The sequence below is a fragment of the Cyclopterus lumpus genome, chromosome 4 (genome assembly GCF_009769545.1).
Source record: "Cyclopterus lumpus isolate fCycLum1 chromosome 4, fCycLum1.pri, whole genome shotgun sequence".
NCBI lineage: Eukaryota > Metazoa > Chordata > Actinopteri > Perciformes > Cyclopteridae > Cyclopterus > Cyclopterus lumpus.
In genome coordinates, this window is record NC_046969.1 from 14,245,686 (window position 1) to 14,261,593 (window position 15,908).

Below are 15,908 nucleotides of genomic sequence, written 5' to 3' on the forward strand. Positions count from 1 at the left end.
ACACTCACATGGTTTAATTTCAGCAACTGTTTGAGGCCCAAAAAAGGTATAATCATCCAGTATTTCTCGAAAGAAATCAAAAATTAGAGAACTGTGTTGTGGTTGAAAAAACACTTTTTTGTAAATAAAGAAGTTAAAACTAGCTCCACCTCGACCAGCTGCAAGAGTAAAATGCTACTTCTCATCCCACATTGATTAATACATACAAATAAATCAGTCAGTGGACATTTACTCTGCAGAATGAGTACTTGTACTTTTAATAGTGCATTTGATTAATATTTAAGTTGTAATGGGGTCATTTCACATTATGGTATCAATATTACAGTAATAGATCTGAGTACTTCTTCTACCACAAATATATCTTCCCCTTCCAAACTGAAGTGTCTCACACGACAGATCCGTCTGATCTCCTCTTGTTGTCCAGCAGAGATCTGCTGAGTTTCGTCTTCCAGACATCTCCTTGTCCAGTCTGGACGCTTTGCTGCAGACGGTCACACAGAAACTGGGGAGGAAGAGAAGAGGTGGTGATGAAGGACCGTAGAGACATATCCAGCTTGATCGTCTCCTCGTGGCTGTTAGTGAACAACGTTTGAGAGAGAAGAGCGACTTGTATGTTTAATCGTTTTGAGTTTGTCAGGATCTGTAGTGTTGTTTCGTGTTTCCTGTCTTATTTTGAAGTCCTTGTCTCTCGTGTCCTCTGTTTCTCTTCACTTCCTGTCCCTGTGATTGTCTGCCCTGTTCCTGATTGTTTCCTCCTGTGTCCAATCACCTGCACCAGCCCTCTGTATTTAAGTCCTGTTCATGTCATTCCCCTTGGTCGGTTCGTCTTGTCTAGATCGTGGAAGATCTTGTGTGCATGTTTTGTATCCTGGTTTTTTGGAATCCTGTTTTGGAATCCTGTTTAGCAATAAAAGTTGCTTTTCCATCGTTGACGGCGTTTGGGTCCTGTGTTTCAAGCTGCACATAACAGAACGAACCGACCAAGAATGGACCCAGCCTACAACCCCTTCGAAGGGACCCGCTTGGCCTATGGGGGCCCTCGTAGCCTCCAGAAAGGGAACTACAACCCCCATAGGGTCTCGGCACCAAACCCCTTCGAAGGGACCCGCTTGGCCTATGGGGGCCCTCGTAGCCTCCAGAAGGGGAACTACAACCCCCATAGGGTCTCGGCACCAGACCCCTTCAACGGGACCCGTTTGGCTTATGGGGGGCCTCGTAGCCCCAGGGGCAGAGGTCACCCAGGCCCAGCCCCGGAGTGGGGGGCGCAAACCTCCGGACCGCGTCGGTGGAGGGTTCCGGCTGCCGCCTCTGTGCCGCAGACTACTCCGGTTCCCGCAGTCGCCTCCGTGCTGCAGCCCTCGCCTGTTCCTGTTGCCGCCTCCGTGTTCCGGCCAACCCCAACTTCCTGGGACCTATTGGACTTCCGGCCGGCCCTTGCTTCCTTTGCCTTGTCCCAGGACGCTTTCCGGGACATGATGGAGTCCCTCCAGGCGTTAGACAGGGTCCTGCTTCGGCCGCAGTCCCCGCCGGTTCCTGCCGATGCTGTCCCGTCGTCGCCCCGGCCGACTCCAGCTCCCCGTGTCCTGTCGGCGCCCCGGCCGACTCCAGCTCCCCGTGTCCTGTCGGCGCCCCGGCCGACTCCAGCTCCCCGTGTCCTGTCGGCGCCCCGGCCGACCCCCGCTCCCCGTGTCCTGTCGGCGCCCCGGCCGACCCCCGCTCCTCGTGTCCTGTCGGCGCCCCGGCCGATCCCAGCTCCTCGTGTCCCGTCGGCGCCCCGGCCGATCCCAGCTCCTCGTGTCCCGTCGGCGCCCCGGCCGATCCCAGCTCCTCGTGTCCCGTCGGCGCCCCGGCCGATCCCAGCTCCTCCTGTCCCGTCGGCGACCCGGCCGACGCCAGCTCCTCGTGTCCCGTCGGCGCCCCGGCCGATCCCAGCTCCCCGTGTCCGGTCGGCGCCCCGGCCGATCCCAGCTCCCCGTGTCCCGTCGGCGCCCCGGCCGATCCCGGTTCCCCGGGTCACGTCGCCGCCCCGGCCGACTCAGGCTCCCTGTGTTCGGTCGCCACCATGGCCGCTTCCGGCTTCTGTTCCTGGGGGTCCCCCGGAGCCCGTCTGTTCACCTGGTGGTCGCCCTTCTGCCCGTCCCCCGGAGCAGGTCTATCTGCCTGGTGGCAGTCCTTCAGCCCGTCCGCCTGGTGGTCGCCCTTCTGCCCGTTCCCCGGAGCAGGTCTATGTGCCTGGTGGCCATCCTCCTGCCCGTCCCCCGGAGCCCTTCCGTCCGCCTGGTGGTCGCCCTTCTGCCTGTCCTCCTTCTGCCCGTCGCCCGGAGCCCTTCCGTCCGCCTGGTGGCCGTCCTTCAGCCCGTCCCCCAGAGCCCTTCCGTCCGCCTGGTGGTCGCCCTTCTGCCCATCCCCCGGAGCAGGTCAGTCCTCCTGGTGGCCGTCCTCCTGCCCGTCCTCCGGAGCAGGTCAGTCCTCCTGGTGGTCGTCCTCCGGCCCGTCCCCCGGACTTCTTCTGCCAGGCTTTTGGTCCCGCCTCCGGCTCCCCTCCACCCACCCTGGGGGACTGTGTTGGGTCGTCTGGAATCCGCCCCTTGAGGGGGGGGTTATGTCAGGATCTGTAGTGTTGTTTCGTGTTTCCTGTCTTATTTTGAAGTCCTTGTCTCTCGTGTCCTCTGTTTCTCTTCACTTCCTGTCCCTGTGATTGTCTGCCCTGTTCCTGATTGTTTCCTCCTGTGTCCAATCACCTGCACCAGCCCTCTGTATTTAAGTCCTGTTCATGTCATTCCCCTTGGTCGGTTCGTCTTGTCTAGATCGTGGAAGATCTTGTGTGCATGTTTTGTATCCTGGTTTTTTGGAATCCTGTTTTGGAATCCTGTTTAGCAATAAAAGTTGCTTTTCCATCGTTGACGGCGTTTGGGTCCTGTGTTCCAAGCTGCACATAACAGAGTTAAATATTTCAGAATGTACTGAAGCTAAAGTATGAAAGGGCAATATAGAAAGTACATTATCAGGGATGAAGTATTTTTAAGTTACACATCAGATATGAATAGTGCATCGTCCCCTGTGGATGTGGCTTCCTGTCAGACCATTTTGGGGAACAGACTGTCAAATCTGGAAGGATTTTCTTAGCGCATTTCATTTATTTCTTATTAACAAAAAATACAATGTCCTCTTCACAATCACTATGTTGTATTTGTATTCTTCAAATACAGATGACTTGTGTGTGTGCGCACCATTTGAATCCATTGTGGGAATGGCGGACCCCACCACTTACATTAGAAGCTATTATATAGAGAGGTGACACATGATTGTAAACACATTTAATGTTTTTTTTAAAAAAAGCCATACTTAATGTCAGCATTGGGTTTGATATGATGAACATCTTAAAGATTATAACTTTGGATAATCTTTATAGACTTCTTAGTTTAAGAGAATAATTGTATCTGAAAGAGCAACTGATACACATTTCAGTGACTCATGATGGTTTAAATGGTTTCTACCAAGACCCTCCTTAAAGTTGTAAAAAAAGCACCATTAGCCGAATCCAGTTATTTTCCTTCCTCTGGTCAAGTGAATGAGTCCGAGAACGAGACTAGACAGAGGGCCGGGAGGTGGGGGTAGAGGAAAGGCTGGTGTGCCTCCTTATTATGCAGAGGATTGACAAAAGATCTTGGTAATTTTATACTCGTAATTTTTTTTGCTTAATGCAATACTGAGCAACTTTCATATGAATGAATGGGGCGCCGACTCCCTATCAGCTGCTCTTTATACATCCAGGTTTCTACCCTGCAGGTGGCTGTAAACGTGTACATACAGAAGTGTATCTATCTCAATGACATTAGATACAGAAAATGACTTCAGTGTAAAGAAAACCATCCAGTAAAGGTGGTTTCTGACTCTTTTCTCTGAACAGTGAAGCAGTAGCAGAAACATCTGTGGGTGAATGCAGAATAAACAGACAGAGGATCCTTCCTTCACTTTTATCTGCACTAAAACCAATGCTGATCCTCACGATGACGAAGAAGACCTCCTGACATGTTTCAGTGATTCATCAAAAAAATAATAAACTACACAGACAACATTCTCCACATTATGTTTCTTTAAATAATACGTATACAGACAGTTTTATTTTCCTTCAAGACAAAACATTCACGACAGACATAAACCCATTTTTCTTTTTCTATGCTAGCATATCTTCAGTATACAATGTACATCTTATAGTAGATGCACAGATAGAGTTATGTTCAAGTAGAACTTTTCAAGCATAATACCTTAAAAGTACATTTAGTAGTACAGACTTTCATTCCAAAATGACACATCAGCCATTTCGTCTATCTTAATGTATTAGTTCTGCATTCTCATTTCAGCTTTTACAATACATTTCATCTTTTAAAATATTATATTGTAACAGTTTGCATTTTGGAATGAAACCCTTCTGATTGTATACTCTCTTCTGATACTTTGTTTGTCTCATGCCTATTATTGTTATAACAATCTTTTGAGTATGTAACAGTGCATTGCAGTGCAGTAACAACCTGCTTTGAACATTCATTCAGCGGTGTCTTTTTTGTTTTTATAGAAAAAAAAAAAATACAGTTTCTAATTATTACAAAAACATCCAATGACCAAAGGCAATGTTGTTGCGTTTGGTGTTTGCAGCTCAGACTCAATAGAACAATTAATTATTGGATATTTCATAATTTCTTTGATTTAATTTGGAGGGCTGTTTGGCATTATGTAGAGTAATTTGTAGGGACCTGTATGTCCAGACTTTTTAAATAGTTTCATATTGAGTAAATATTTAAATATCTTTGTGATAAATAAATGTCCAGACCTTTCTCAGATCTGTGCAGGAAGTTTGTCAGATTATTCTACCTGTGGCATACAGAATATGTAATAACCTCCGTTTGGATAGTAACATTATTATCCAATCAAAACAAAATAAAGAAAAATAAAATAATTTATAAAAGAATAGCATTCGTAAAGTTCATCATTAAATATAGGTAGAGGTATTTCACAATGAACTTACAGTAAGAATTCTCTCCACATAAGAGAAAAAATCTCTCAAATGCTTTCTGATACATAAAATCATCAGAATTATTATATGTTACACATGTACATCAGACACTGTTTGAGTGTTTGCAACATTTTCTTTTTTTTAAAGTGCTTTCTGCAAAATAAAGATGAGACTGTGAGAGGTCTAATGATTGAGCCCTGAGGAACGCCACCCCTTGTTTTTACATTGAGCCTTGCATAATATTCTTTTATAACTAAAATATCTTTGGACTGATGAGATTGATACAGAAAGAGAAGACACAGTGTAAGATGTATGAACCCAAATAAAGGGTATAGAGCTGCAGATATGTTAACGGGTGAACAAGGCACCAAAGCCATTTTGGAAAGTACTCAGCTTTCTTTCTTCAGAGGAGGCCATGTTGCATATTGAGGTCGCTGCCAGCATTGTAAAACACTCAAATGAACATACAGCGAGTAATAAAAAGCTTTTGACTGTAGTAGGTCCTTCGAACCTGCGTCCTCTGCTCGTGATGCCTCAGTCCACTTCATAGTGCACTGTCCTGTGTGTTGCTGTCGACTATAAAGAGTGCTGAAGGATTTTGACTGGAGCTCCCTGCTCTGTGTTTGGAGCCACTGGATTTACTGGAATCTCCCTGAACTCCATCGTTACTGCAGTCTGATCCACTGCTGTCACTGCGGCCTCTCCTCTGAGCCTTCTCCCCTCGCCGAGGCATTCTGGTCATTGCCGTGCTGTTGCTTTTCTCTCCGTTAGCTTTGCCTTCTTTAGATTTGACCGTGCCAGCTTTTGGCTTTTTTGATTTACCCTCTTTTGGTTTGCTGTCACATGATGTGTCATGTTGCTGTGGAGTATTGCTTGGTTGAGGGGGTGTGATTGGCGTCTGTGGTTGGATGGTGGGAGTGTTAATCTTGGAGTGCAGCGTCGTGAGGTTGGTCTGCACTGTTCTGTTGCTGATGACCACATCTGTGAGGACGTCGTCATCCGTCTGCTCTTTGGCAAAGTTGACAAATACCTACAAAAATAAATCTGCTTTAGTGTCACATTAAATGAGTCTTTAATTGATTTAAATGAGCTTGGTTAACTATCAAGCTATCCATCACATTCTTGTTGTTAACGCCTATTAGCATGCATGCCAACTAAGTTACTAGATTTAATTCCTATTCTCTCATTACAGCTATATAATAATAACAATAACATTTTGGAAGAAAACTGCTGCTCTAGCCATTAAAATGTGTCTGGATCACTTAACACCTTATTTATCTTTTTCAATTTAATAGAATTCTGCAACACCTTATTAAGTACCATGCTCAGGGTCTGAAATCAGGTGTGTTTTATTAAATGAAAGTTCATAAATGTTATCTGTCTCTTTTGAAATCCAAGCACTAAATTAAGAGTAACATTTAGACCATTTACAGATCATTTAATGAAAAAATAATGATGTCTTTCAATGTTCAATGTATTTACACCAAAACATGAGGCATGTGCATGAACAATACCAATGTGCTTATTACACTGTGGCACGAGAGAGACCCATTTTTCGGAGTGAGGTGCGGAACACATGCACACGCATACATGAATGCGCCTACCTACATGCAAAAACCTACTATAAATCAATTTTAATTAATACAGTTTGGCGTTAATTCAGGGACAAACTAATACCTACACTGTACATTTACTACCAAATGACAAAGAGTTTTCTCTCTGCCACAATCGTCAACAGCTGTCTGAGCTACAGCTCAGCTTTCTAAAGCTGTCTTTCTGGCGTGAGGTGTGTTTCCCTGTCCACCAAAGGGGCAAATGGCACTGACAATTTTAGCCAAAATGAGCATTTTATGGGTTGCAGGTGCTAATTTCAGATCCTAATCTTGCAATTTGAAATCAAAAGATAATCTACATTTTACATCTTTTGTATATTTCATGGTATCATAGAAATGTGAAAGAACATGAGCGAGTGATGATATACTATAGATGTAAGTAGGTTAGGGTGGGATTGTCATTACTATGCATGGCCCCTTTCTCCCTTTTTTATTAGTTGTTAACTTTACAAATGCTTGTTAAAATGCTCTATTTATTAAATTTACAGAAGATCCCAGATTAGGACCTTTATGTCAACCTCTTGTAGAAATCTGAAAAGTTTGAATGGCTCTCGTGCCAGTTGCATAATTTATTCATCCTCACCTGGTCCAGCGTGGTCTGTGAAACAGAGAAGTCAATGATGCCCATCTCCTCGTAGTTGTTGGCCAGCACATCAAAGACACGAGCTAGGCAGCAGGCGTGTGAGGGCAGCTGGTACTGCAGCACGCTCTGGTGGCGCTCCTTCAGCTCGATGCTGGGAAAAGAGCTCTTCATATGAGTGCTGATGGGGCACGAGTCCAGGTTGGATTTAGTGTCCATCAGGCGGAGGATGATCGTGTAGCCGTCACCAAACCTGGAAGATGAAGGACGAAACAATAGTTAAGACTTTGTATGTACTCTTATGTCATTTGATTTAAAGCAGCTTTAAAAACAAGAATATGGAACAACACATAGGGAAAAAGTTAAACTCACAAGGGTCTACAAGATTATAACCAAAAGATTTCTTGCAGAGGTATTTACAGTAGATTAACAGACTAGATACACAAGAGATTATACCCACAGCCATACACAATGAAGCTGCTTAATCAATTACTTTAACGTTGCTGCTATCACGTTCTGCATCGGTCTTAATTGAGCTGCATGATATGTGTTGTTGTGCAGCTTACACTGGGGCTAATTGTCTTTGCAAGTACTTTGCATTTGACAGTTAAATGTAAGTCACAGTACGATGATCCATTTTAGGAGTATTGGCATATGAAAAAATCCAATATACCAGAATAATGTATCCAATTTCATATGGCAAGTGTGCTTACCTGTTCTTCAGGTGTTGTACAGATCCGAGACACTGGAATCTGCCGTTCACCATGATGGCCATTCTCGTGCAGAGCGCCTCACATTCCTCCATACTGACCATACAGACCCGTGATAAAGCCATTAACACATATTATACACTATATAATTCACACCTTGAGGAAACTCTTAGCCATCACTACAGAATTGACGGAGCAGTAGAAGATTATTGACAGGGTTTTGTGTTTACTGAGTGGAACAGGAAGTCGTGGGTCATCCTGCTAATGTGTCTTACAGGGTTACAGCCATATATCTACTGTTAATGACTATATGAAAGAATACATTAGTGTACTGTACATCTCCTCTTACCTGTGGGAGGTGAGAACCACAGCTCTTCCTTCCTTGGTGACGCTGAGGATGCAGTTCCACAGAAACCTTTTGGCTTTGGGGTCCATGCCAGTGGTGGGCTCATCCTAACAAGAGTTAAATAAATCAAAGCATTGTGGAAACAACAGGCAAAGTGTAAGTCGAAACACAAGTACAGTTTAGCAACACATTTTAAGAAAGATTTAAAAAACAGATATTACTGTAGTGGCACCAACAATTAAGTTAGTGAACCACATCATCTCAGAGAATGCATGTATGTGATGTCAGGGTTGCAATATGTAGAATATATGTTTTTGATTTTTAAAATGTTATTCATTCAAATATTTAATGTAAACTCATTCATGTTTCCCATGTTTTCAAAGGTTCAATAGGTTCATCCTCTGTGTTGATCTCAGTGGTTGGTGAACAAGTTTGTTTCTCACCAGGAATATAACAGGAGGAGCCCCGATGAGGGAGATGGCAGTGGAGAGTTTTCTTTTGTTGCCTCCGCTGTAGCCTCCAGCCTCCCGCTCAGCGTACTGGGTCAGTCCCAGCTTCTTCACGCCCCACTGCGCCACCTACATGACATCATAGAAGGTACATCACTTTAATCCAGCACAGAGCAGCTCAACAGACATGTCACTCCACATCAATTATGTCACGGTGTCTCACAATCACATGACTCATTGTCTTCATTTTTAGTTTTGAGGTGAACTGCTCCTTTACGTTACCTTGGTGACAGACTCCTCTGGCACTCCCCGCAGGCGGGCATACAGCTCCAGATGTTCCCGACCCGTCAGCAGGTCGCTGAGTGCGTCAAACTGTGGACAGTAACCCATCAGCTGGTGGACTCGCTCCATCTCTGTCAGCACACTGAGAACCACAGAAACACTTTCACAGTACTACCAATACTAATACTACGGCTCTTAGTAGTACTCCTGCCATAACTGTTACTATTATTACTAGGATTACTGCTACTACTACAACTTTAGTTATTGTGCTGGGCGACTACTATTTCTCACCATACTTCTACTTTTGATGTTACTGTTTCTTGGTACTACTACTTAAGTACTAATACGACGATGTAAATGGTACAATTGCAAAGTACTTTATATACTGGCACTACTAGGACTTCTGATTATTCTACTACTATGACCACCAGTACGACCACTACTACTACTACTACTACTACTACAATTACTTCAGCATCTTCTACTGCAGCAACTTATAATACTACTGCTAACATTGAAGACTGCTAATAGTATTGTTACTTTTACAACTGATACTATCAGTACTACTGCTTCTGCCATTACGATACATGCAATAATATCAACTATCAAGTACTTTTACTAGTGCTGCTAATAGTACCCCTAGAACTTGCACTCTTTCTACTGCTACTGCCACCATTTCTACTACAACAGTTATGATATCAACTTCGTAGCTTATTATAAAAATGTAGGTATGTTGAAGATAATAAACTGCCAAATAACAGTAAGTTTAAATTCAGTAAGTATTTTCTGAAAACTAAATCTTTTTTAATGTCTTAAATATGCTCATTAATAAAATAAATGCACAGTGTTTCCATATTTTCCAGAACGTTTCATACAGGTTAATTCAGCTTCCTGTCCTCTTATATCCGGGACACATTCACTTAGTAGGAGAAGGCTTTTGTACAAGTTGGTGGTGCAGAGAGTTTGTACCTATGCTGATTAAGGAAAGCCTCTCCGCAGGTGATGGCCGTGTCTCCGGTCAGCATGCGAAAGGTGGAGGTCTTCCCTGCTCCGTTCACCCCCAGCAGGCCAAAACACTGTAAACAAACATAACATCAAGCATGCAGCAGCTGTAGTGAGGAGCTGGGACCATTGAATCGATGTCAACTTTTTAATTAAAAAATTAGCTAAAATATAACAGATGTTTCACAGTAGCAGCAGTAGAAACTACTGTATTAGTTAAAGTACCAGTAAAAACTGCGCTAGTATCTGTAGAAAAAGCTGTAACGGAAGTATATTTCTAGCTGTAGGTTAAGAAGCAGCAATATTTGGCGTAGAAGCAGCAGCAGTATTTTTTAGAAGTAGCAGCACCAGTTGTGGAAGTATTATTAGAAGTTACAATAATAAAAACAGCAGCAGGAGCAGCAATACGGACACTAGTAACAGTAGCTTCAGCAGCAGCAGTGATATTATCCAAAATCCCCTCTTATGGGAAATAATGACTGTATCTACAGCAGATACATATACATGGCTGACAAACAATGCTGATTAGAACAACGGTCAGACAATGTGTGCGTTGTCATTGTACTATTATGTAATTGGTGCTTCTTTTGGTGTGTATATCACTCACCTCTCCACGAGGAATCCCAAGGCAGAGACGATCCACCGCCGGCTTCCTGCCTGATTTATAAACCTGTAAAACAAAAAGTCCTTTGTTTTACCATCAACCAGAAATGCACAACGATTCTGTCTCAGCAAGAAGTTTACCAGTGTAGGATGAAAAAAATGTGGCATGATGGCAGAATTAAATTCTAACAAAAATACACAAATGCAGCTCTTCCACAGATAACTTGAAACAGTAGTTTGAATGTTTTGTATGGGTTATACTTGATGTCAACTGAGTGCAGACATTTGCTGTGATTCAGCCACAGGAGTGTTAACAACGTAAACAGTTTAAACTGTACCTTGCTCAGGTCTATCATGGAGAGGATGTCTGATTGGGCGTTGCCACTTTTGACCCTCTCTCTCTCCCTGTTGACATCCTCATCCTCTGGACCAAGCGGAGACATCTCAGGCTCGGCCCACCACGACCTGAACGGAGCGGTACAAGATCAACCTGTATCATTTTGGTACAGATGCTGCAGATCATATTCCAAACAAAAGATCTGTCTGCATTTTCCAAATATATTGAAGGGTTGTTTTAAACTTACCTAAGGCGAATGAAGAACTTGTACTGTAGCAGTATGGTGAAGATGAAGAAGATAAGACCTTCAGCTGCCATTGCAAACAGGTTCTTCCCTATCGCGTCCCACTGAAGAGGGTTCAGTGTTTGCTTCGTGCCTGGAGGAGAACCACAGGCAAAGACAATATTTACATATATTTATCTTCATAGATTGTACATCTTGTGTGTTTGCTGCAGTCCAACAAGCTGCTCAAGTTAAAAGTATGCAGACAATAATGCCCCACAGGATGGTGACAAAAGTCTTTCTTGTACATAAAAGGGTCTAGCAAAACAACAAGATACAATTTACTGTATATTCAAATTACAGTGCACAATCACCACAACAATGAGCCGAAAGCATCAAAAGCAGAGTGTCTTGGGCTCAAATAATTGTTATCTTATATATATGTACATATTTATAGGTACCCAGTCTCTGGAAAGCATCTGCCATGGCCTGGTTTTTGGCCATGTCGATGAGTCCTCGTCCCAGGCAGAAATGAGGGAAGATGAGAAACACCTTCTTCAGGATCCTGTTCACCTCGTTCAGATGCTGAAAAGAAATCCCATAAATTGTGATTAAAAGAGCATTAAATCTATTTATTTTTGTCACATTGCCTGTGCAGACTAGTGCGCTCTGTACCTCGTCAACAAACAGCTCCAAGACAAAAGTTGCAATGCTGCCGTTGATTCCGATGAAGAGGTTGATGGAGGTCAAGACTACATAGGCTGTGCTTGGGACTGAGAAGACAAAGGATGCTGGGTACATCAGAGGCGTGATGGACCACCTAAGAAGGATAATGAGGTTATTCAATACAGAGTCATCACTTTTGTCACAGACTATGATCCAACTAGGACAATAGAGACATTGTTTACAGAGAGATCATTGTTTACCGTAACAGTAAACTAAGTAATATGGAAACAAAACACATTTTTTGACATGGGGCTTTATTTAAGTACATATTATAAATCATCCTGTGACGACTGATACAATTTAAAGATCACTGCTCTAAACGTGGTCAACTTTGTAGTTACGCTGGGAGTACAACTATGAATGAAGGAAAAAGGTCAAAATTCAGATTCAAGCTCATGATGTCTCAAGTACTCAGGATGTTCTCGATACCAATCAAGTTCAACATGCTGGTAATAATGATCATTGGCGAATGATTGAGACAATTAGATTAAACAATAAGACACATGGATCAAAAGAAAACATTTTATCCTTGAGCACGGAAACAGACACGAGTCACTCTGATGATTCAGTCCAGTCAAATTTGATAATGTATGATATTAGTAGTGTAGCAACGAGGACAAAAGTCAGTGAAGCCTGAACGTACCCGTAGAGCAGGAGAAGCAGGACGAGGGCAGGCAGGTTGGTCTCTGAGACGTACGACTGCTGCTGGAAACAGATGAAGATCAGCACCACCATGGAGGCTGGGACTGTGTAGTTCAACTGACAAGATGACAAGATGACATTTTAGAAGAAGAGGAAGTCTTTGTGAATATTTATTTGATCGGTTGAAGAAGCAACTCTCTGTCAACATCAATTGGCAAACTGTAGGAATTACAACATCACTGACACAATTCATCTATTCCAGTAAGTGTTGACCTCTGCAATAATGCATGCAGTATTATATCTCTGAAGAGATCTAACTTTATTTTTTCATCCCACCAAATATGATACAAAAATGACTAAACATAATTGCAGAGTGAGATTGTTGTCACATTGTGAAAACCTTTAAGGGTCGTGTGGCTGATAAGAGTAAGGAACATGTCTTCTTTCTCCTGAACACTGACCATGTCCCAGGTGAAGTTGGCCAGCCAGTAAAGGATCGGTTTTACCCCGCTGACAAACTGAAGGTGTTTGGCTTTGCTGACTCGCTCCTCAATCAGAAAAAGGACGAAGCTGGCCGGCACAAAGGACATGGCAAAGATCACGCAGATGGAAACCAGAACATCTACAGATGTGGCCATCCTGACGGAGGAATCGGGGAACAGTCAGGCACAGAAAAACACATATCAACATACACAATACACATATTCCTGTTTTACTTCTCACTAAGTTGCATTTAACTAGTGAGACAAATTGGGGTAATATAACAAGCCTGAGAAACTAAATCCACCAACACAACCCTTAAAACTTCAGAGCAGTGAACTAACATGGCCATTTCTGTGAGTTGTTCCTTGGTGAGGTTGAGCGGGTGGTTGTAGGCTGTGATGCCGTGTCTTCTCCTCTCTGGACCTGGTGGCAGACTTGCTCTCAGCAGGCCGTTGTTCATCACGTTGACAAATGACACCATGGCATGCCACCCTTTGTTATTGTACCACACCTGAGTACAGCAACGAGAGAAACCTCTTTTAAGTACTTCTTTCTTGAAAGACAGTCCACAGAAAATGAGGAGAGAAGACAGATAAACAGACACACATTTACCTTGACATTGTTTTGACTGTTCAGTCCTCCTAGAAAATCCGGCAGTCTGTTTAGAAGATGATCCAGCGAACTGTTCTGTGATGAATCAAAGAACATCAGAACACTTTAGGAACATTCAAGAAAACAGCCGTTTCAGTGACACATGCTTGAAACCTTGTTTATACCTGCTGAACTTGATAACGAGTCCTGATCGCCACGATCGAGTCTTGGACATGGTGGACTTGAGATAAAGTCTGAGTGGCGCTGCCCCCGAGAGAGAAACCTCCATATCTGTTGGTATAACAGTTTTTTTTTTTGTTAGTCCTTTAGAATAATTATGTTAATGCAGGTCTACAAGCCATTATATGGCTATAAGAACTGCAGATATTGTGCCTTCAAAAAGGAAGTTTTAAACCAGCAGCTTACCTGAATTCATTCACCCACTTCTTGGTTTTTAGGCTGTTAATGACACAGAGAGAAAAGCGTGAATGTGTGAAGGATATTATTTAAAGGAAACACAAACAGTGAAATCAGTGTTCTAACAACTTCAGTCTTTTTACATTTAAAATAGGTTGGCATTTACTCTAAAATTAAAAATATTTGGGGCTAGTTTGGGGGACAATATGTGTATCACATGATGCTCTGAATGATCTTCATATTGCATGTTGTCTCCTAAAAATAAATCAGCTATTCAGTATAAGTATACTTCGGTATAAAACAATAAGATTCAACCTTATTGTTTTATACCGAAGTATACTTATACTGTAGGCTACAAATAAAGATAGAACAACAAACAGAAAGAGAGATAAAGGTATCTCTACATGAGGGAAGGATACATTTTTTAATTATTTTTTTTATTTAGGGTAGAACTAATAATTGAGCACATACAATTGGGTCTTGATCACTGACATCAAAGATGGATGATACAGGTTTTTTTAAGCTAAAGTTCCAAACACCACAAGAAGGAAAAGCAATGGTGATGTATTTTAGACCCTTACATTTATCATCAGTAATCTTCATCAAAACAAAAAACCTAAACTAGGGAAAAGAAAGTAACTAAATAAAATGGAATGTTTAAAGAAGTACCTTTTCTTGAGAATCTGAGAGTATGTTTTCAACAGGTAATCAGAGATGTTATAACTTGTCAGATTTTGGAGAACGTCTCCAGTCAGCCTCTTAATCTAAAAGATAACAAATACAAAATCTCAAGAGCCAGACAGAGACAACCACAACAGTATATTTCACCACATGTTATAATGCACAAGCAAACATTTAATGACAACAATTTTACAATAGTTTCTGTGTTTTGGCTTTAGATTTCCAATTAAATTAAATATCAATTTGTCCTTCTATATATTCCTTTAATTGGCTTAATTTTAAATGAAAAGAGATCAAAGTCTAATTAATCAACCCTGCATTAATCTAATAAGTCGGTCTTGCCCCACACTGACCTGCGGAGGCGGCAGTCCACCGGCACCCTGCGGACAGTCTGGGAGCATCCGGCGTACGTCCTCTGTGCTACACTGACATCCAGGAGACGGTGCGTCTGTGCTCCAGTTGCCTTTGCTGAACATTTGCCAGGTGGAGAAAGAGACCTGTGGCCGCATGAACGGGCCACCCCGCTCACCCTCACACTGAGGACTCCTGCAGGGAGAACAGGGAATGAACATGTTGCCTGAATGTCTGGTATTAAACATAAAGTACATCAAACGACCACAAAAAACTAAAAGGTAAACAGATTCCCCCAAAGCTGTTTACAGCGATAAAGCTTACAACGGATTTCTATATTTCTATTAAGTGCTAGTAGAGGTCATAGATTACTTAATACTCCCAATCAAAAGGCCAAACTTACATCATTTCTACTTTAACTCTACACAGAAGTCTGTATGTAAGGAATGAATGAATAAATGTTGTTTTAATCTCTGTCTATTTTATCTCACATTTGTAGAAAACTGATATATTTTGCTGTCTCTCAAATGTTTTCTTCGTACTATGGTTAAGATCTTGATGTCTCACGACCATTTCTCCCACTACCTTCATTACTGTTTCATTAAGTTTCTTCTGATGCTTCTGAGACAAATTATTGTATTCACAGGGGTTGTCTTACGTGCTGTTGTCTTCCTCCTCTTTCTCCATGCACTTGGTACCAAAACCTGGCTGGTCCAGCAGAGCTTCCAGCAGGTTCTCCATGGCCGGGTTCCCAGGTGCGTCATTGCTGTAAATAATGTGAACAGTATGACCAGTTTATTCACAGGAGTAGACCAAACCAATTGACCAATTCATGGCTGAAGAAACCGATTAAAAATG

General features: G+C 42.6%; 1 protein-coding gene across 2 annotated transcripts in view; it reads right to left on the minus strand.

Moving 5' to 3' along the window:
* Positions 1 to 4,092: 4,092 nt before the first annotated feature.
* Positions 4,093 to 15,908, minus strand: part of zgc:172302 (phospholipid-transporting ATPase ABCA1) — a 30,848-nt gene continuing 19,032 nt past the window's right edge. For both annotated transcript variants that reach the window (XM_034530175.1, XM_034530176.1), the window contains 21 exons: positions 15,709 to 15,816; positions 15,053 to 15,245; positions 14,688 to 14,782; positions 14,028 to 14,060; positions 13,787 to 13,892; positions 13,623 to 13,697; positions 13,352 to 13,521; positions 12,989 to 13,166; positions 12,529 to 12,644; positions 11,835 to 11,979; positions 11,621 to 11,744; positions 11,184 to 11,313; positions 10,938 to 11,064; positions 10,604 to 10,666; positions 9,964 to 10,070; positions 8,995 to 9,136; positions 8,707 to 8,841; positions 8,267 to 8,370; positions 7,921 to 8,013; positions 7,211 to 7,460; positions 4,093 to 6,044 (listed from right to left, as the gene is read on the minus strand). In XM_034530175.1, coding sequence (XP_034386066.1) covers positions 5,559 to 6,044; positions 7,211 to 7,460; positions 7,921 to 8,013; positions 8,267 to 8,370; positions 8,707 to 8,841; positions 8,995 to 9,136; positions 9,964 to 10,070; positions 10,604 to 10,666; positions 10,938 to 11,064; positions 11,184 to 11,313; positions 11,621 to 11,744; positions 11,835 to 11,979; positions 12,529 to 12,644; positions 12,989 to 13,166; positions 13,352 to 13,521; positions 13,623 to 13,697; positions 13,787 to 13,892; positions 14,028 to 14,060; positions 14,688 to 14,782; positions 15,053 to 15,245; positions 15,709 to 15,816 — 2,980 coding nt within the window. In that variant the 3' untranslated portion in view covers positions 4,093 to 5,558. The remainder of the gene's footprint in view (positions 6,045 to 7,210; positions 7,461 to 7,920; positions 8,014 to 8,266; positions 8,371 to 8,706; positions 8,842 to 8,994; positions 9,137 to 9,963; positions 10,071 to 10,603; positions 10,667 to 10,937; positions 11,065 to 11,183; positions 11,314 to 11,620; positions 11,745 to 11,834; positions 11,980 to 12,528; positions 12,645 to 12,988; positions 13,167 to 13,351; positions 13,522 to 13,622; positions 13,698 to 13,786; positions 13,893 to 14,027; positions 14,061 to 14,687; positions 14,783 to 15,052; positions 15,246 to 15,708; positions 15,817 to 15,908) is intronic.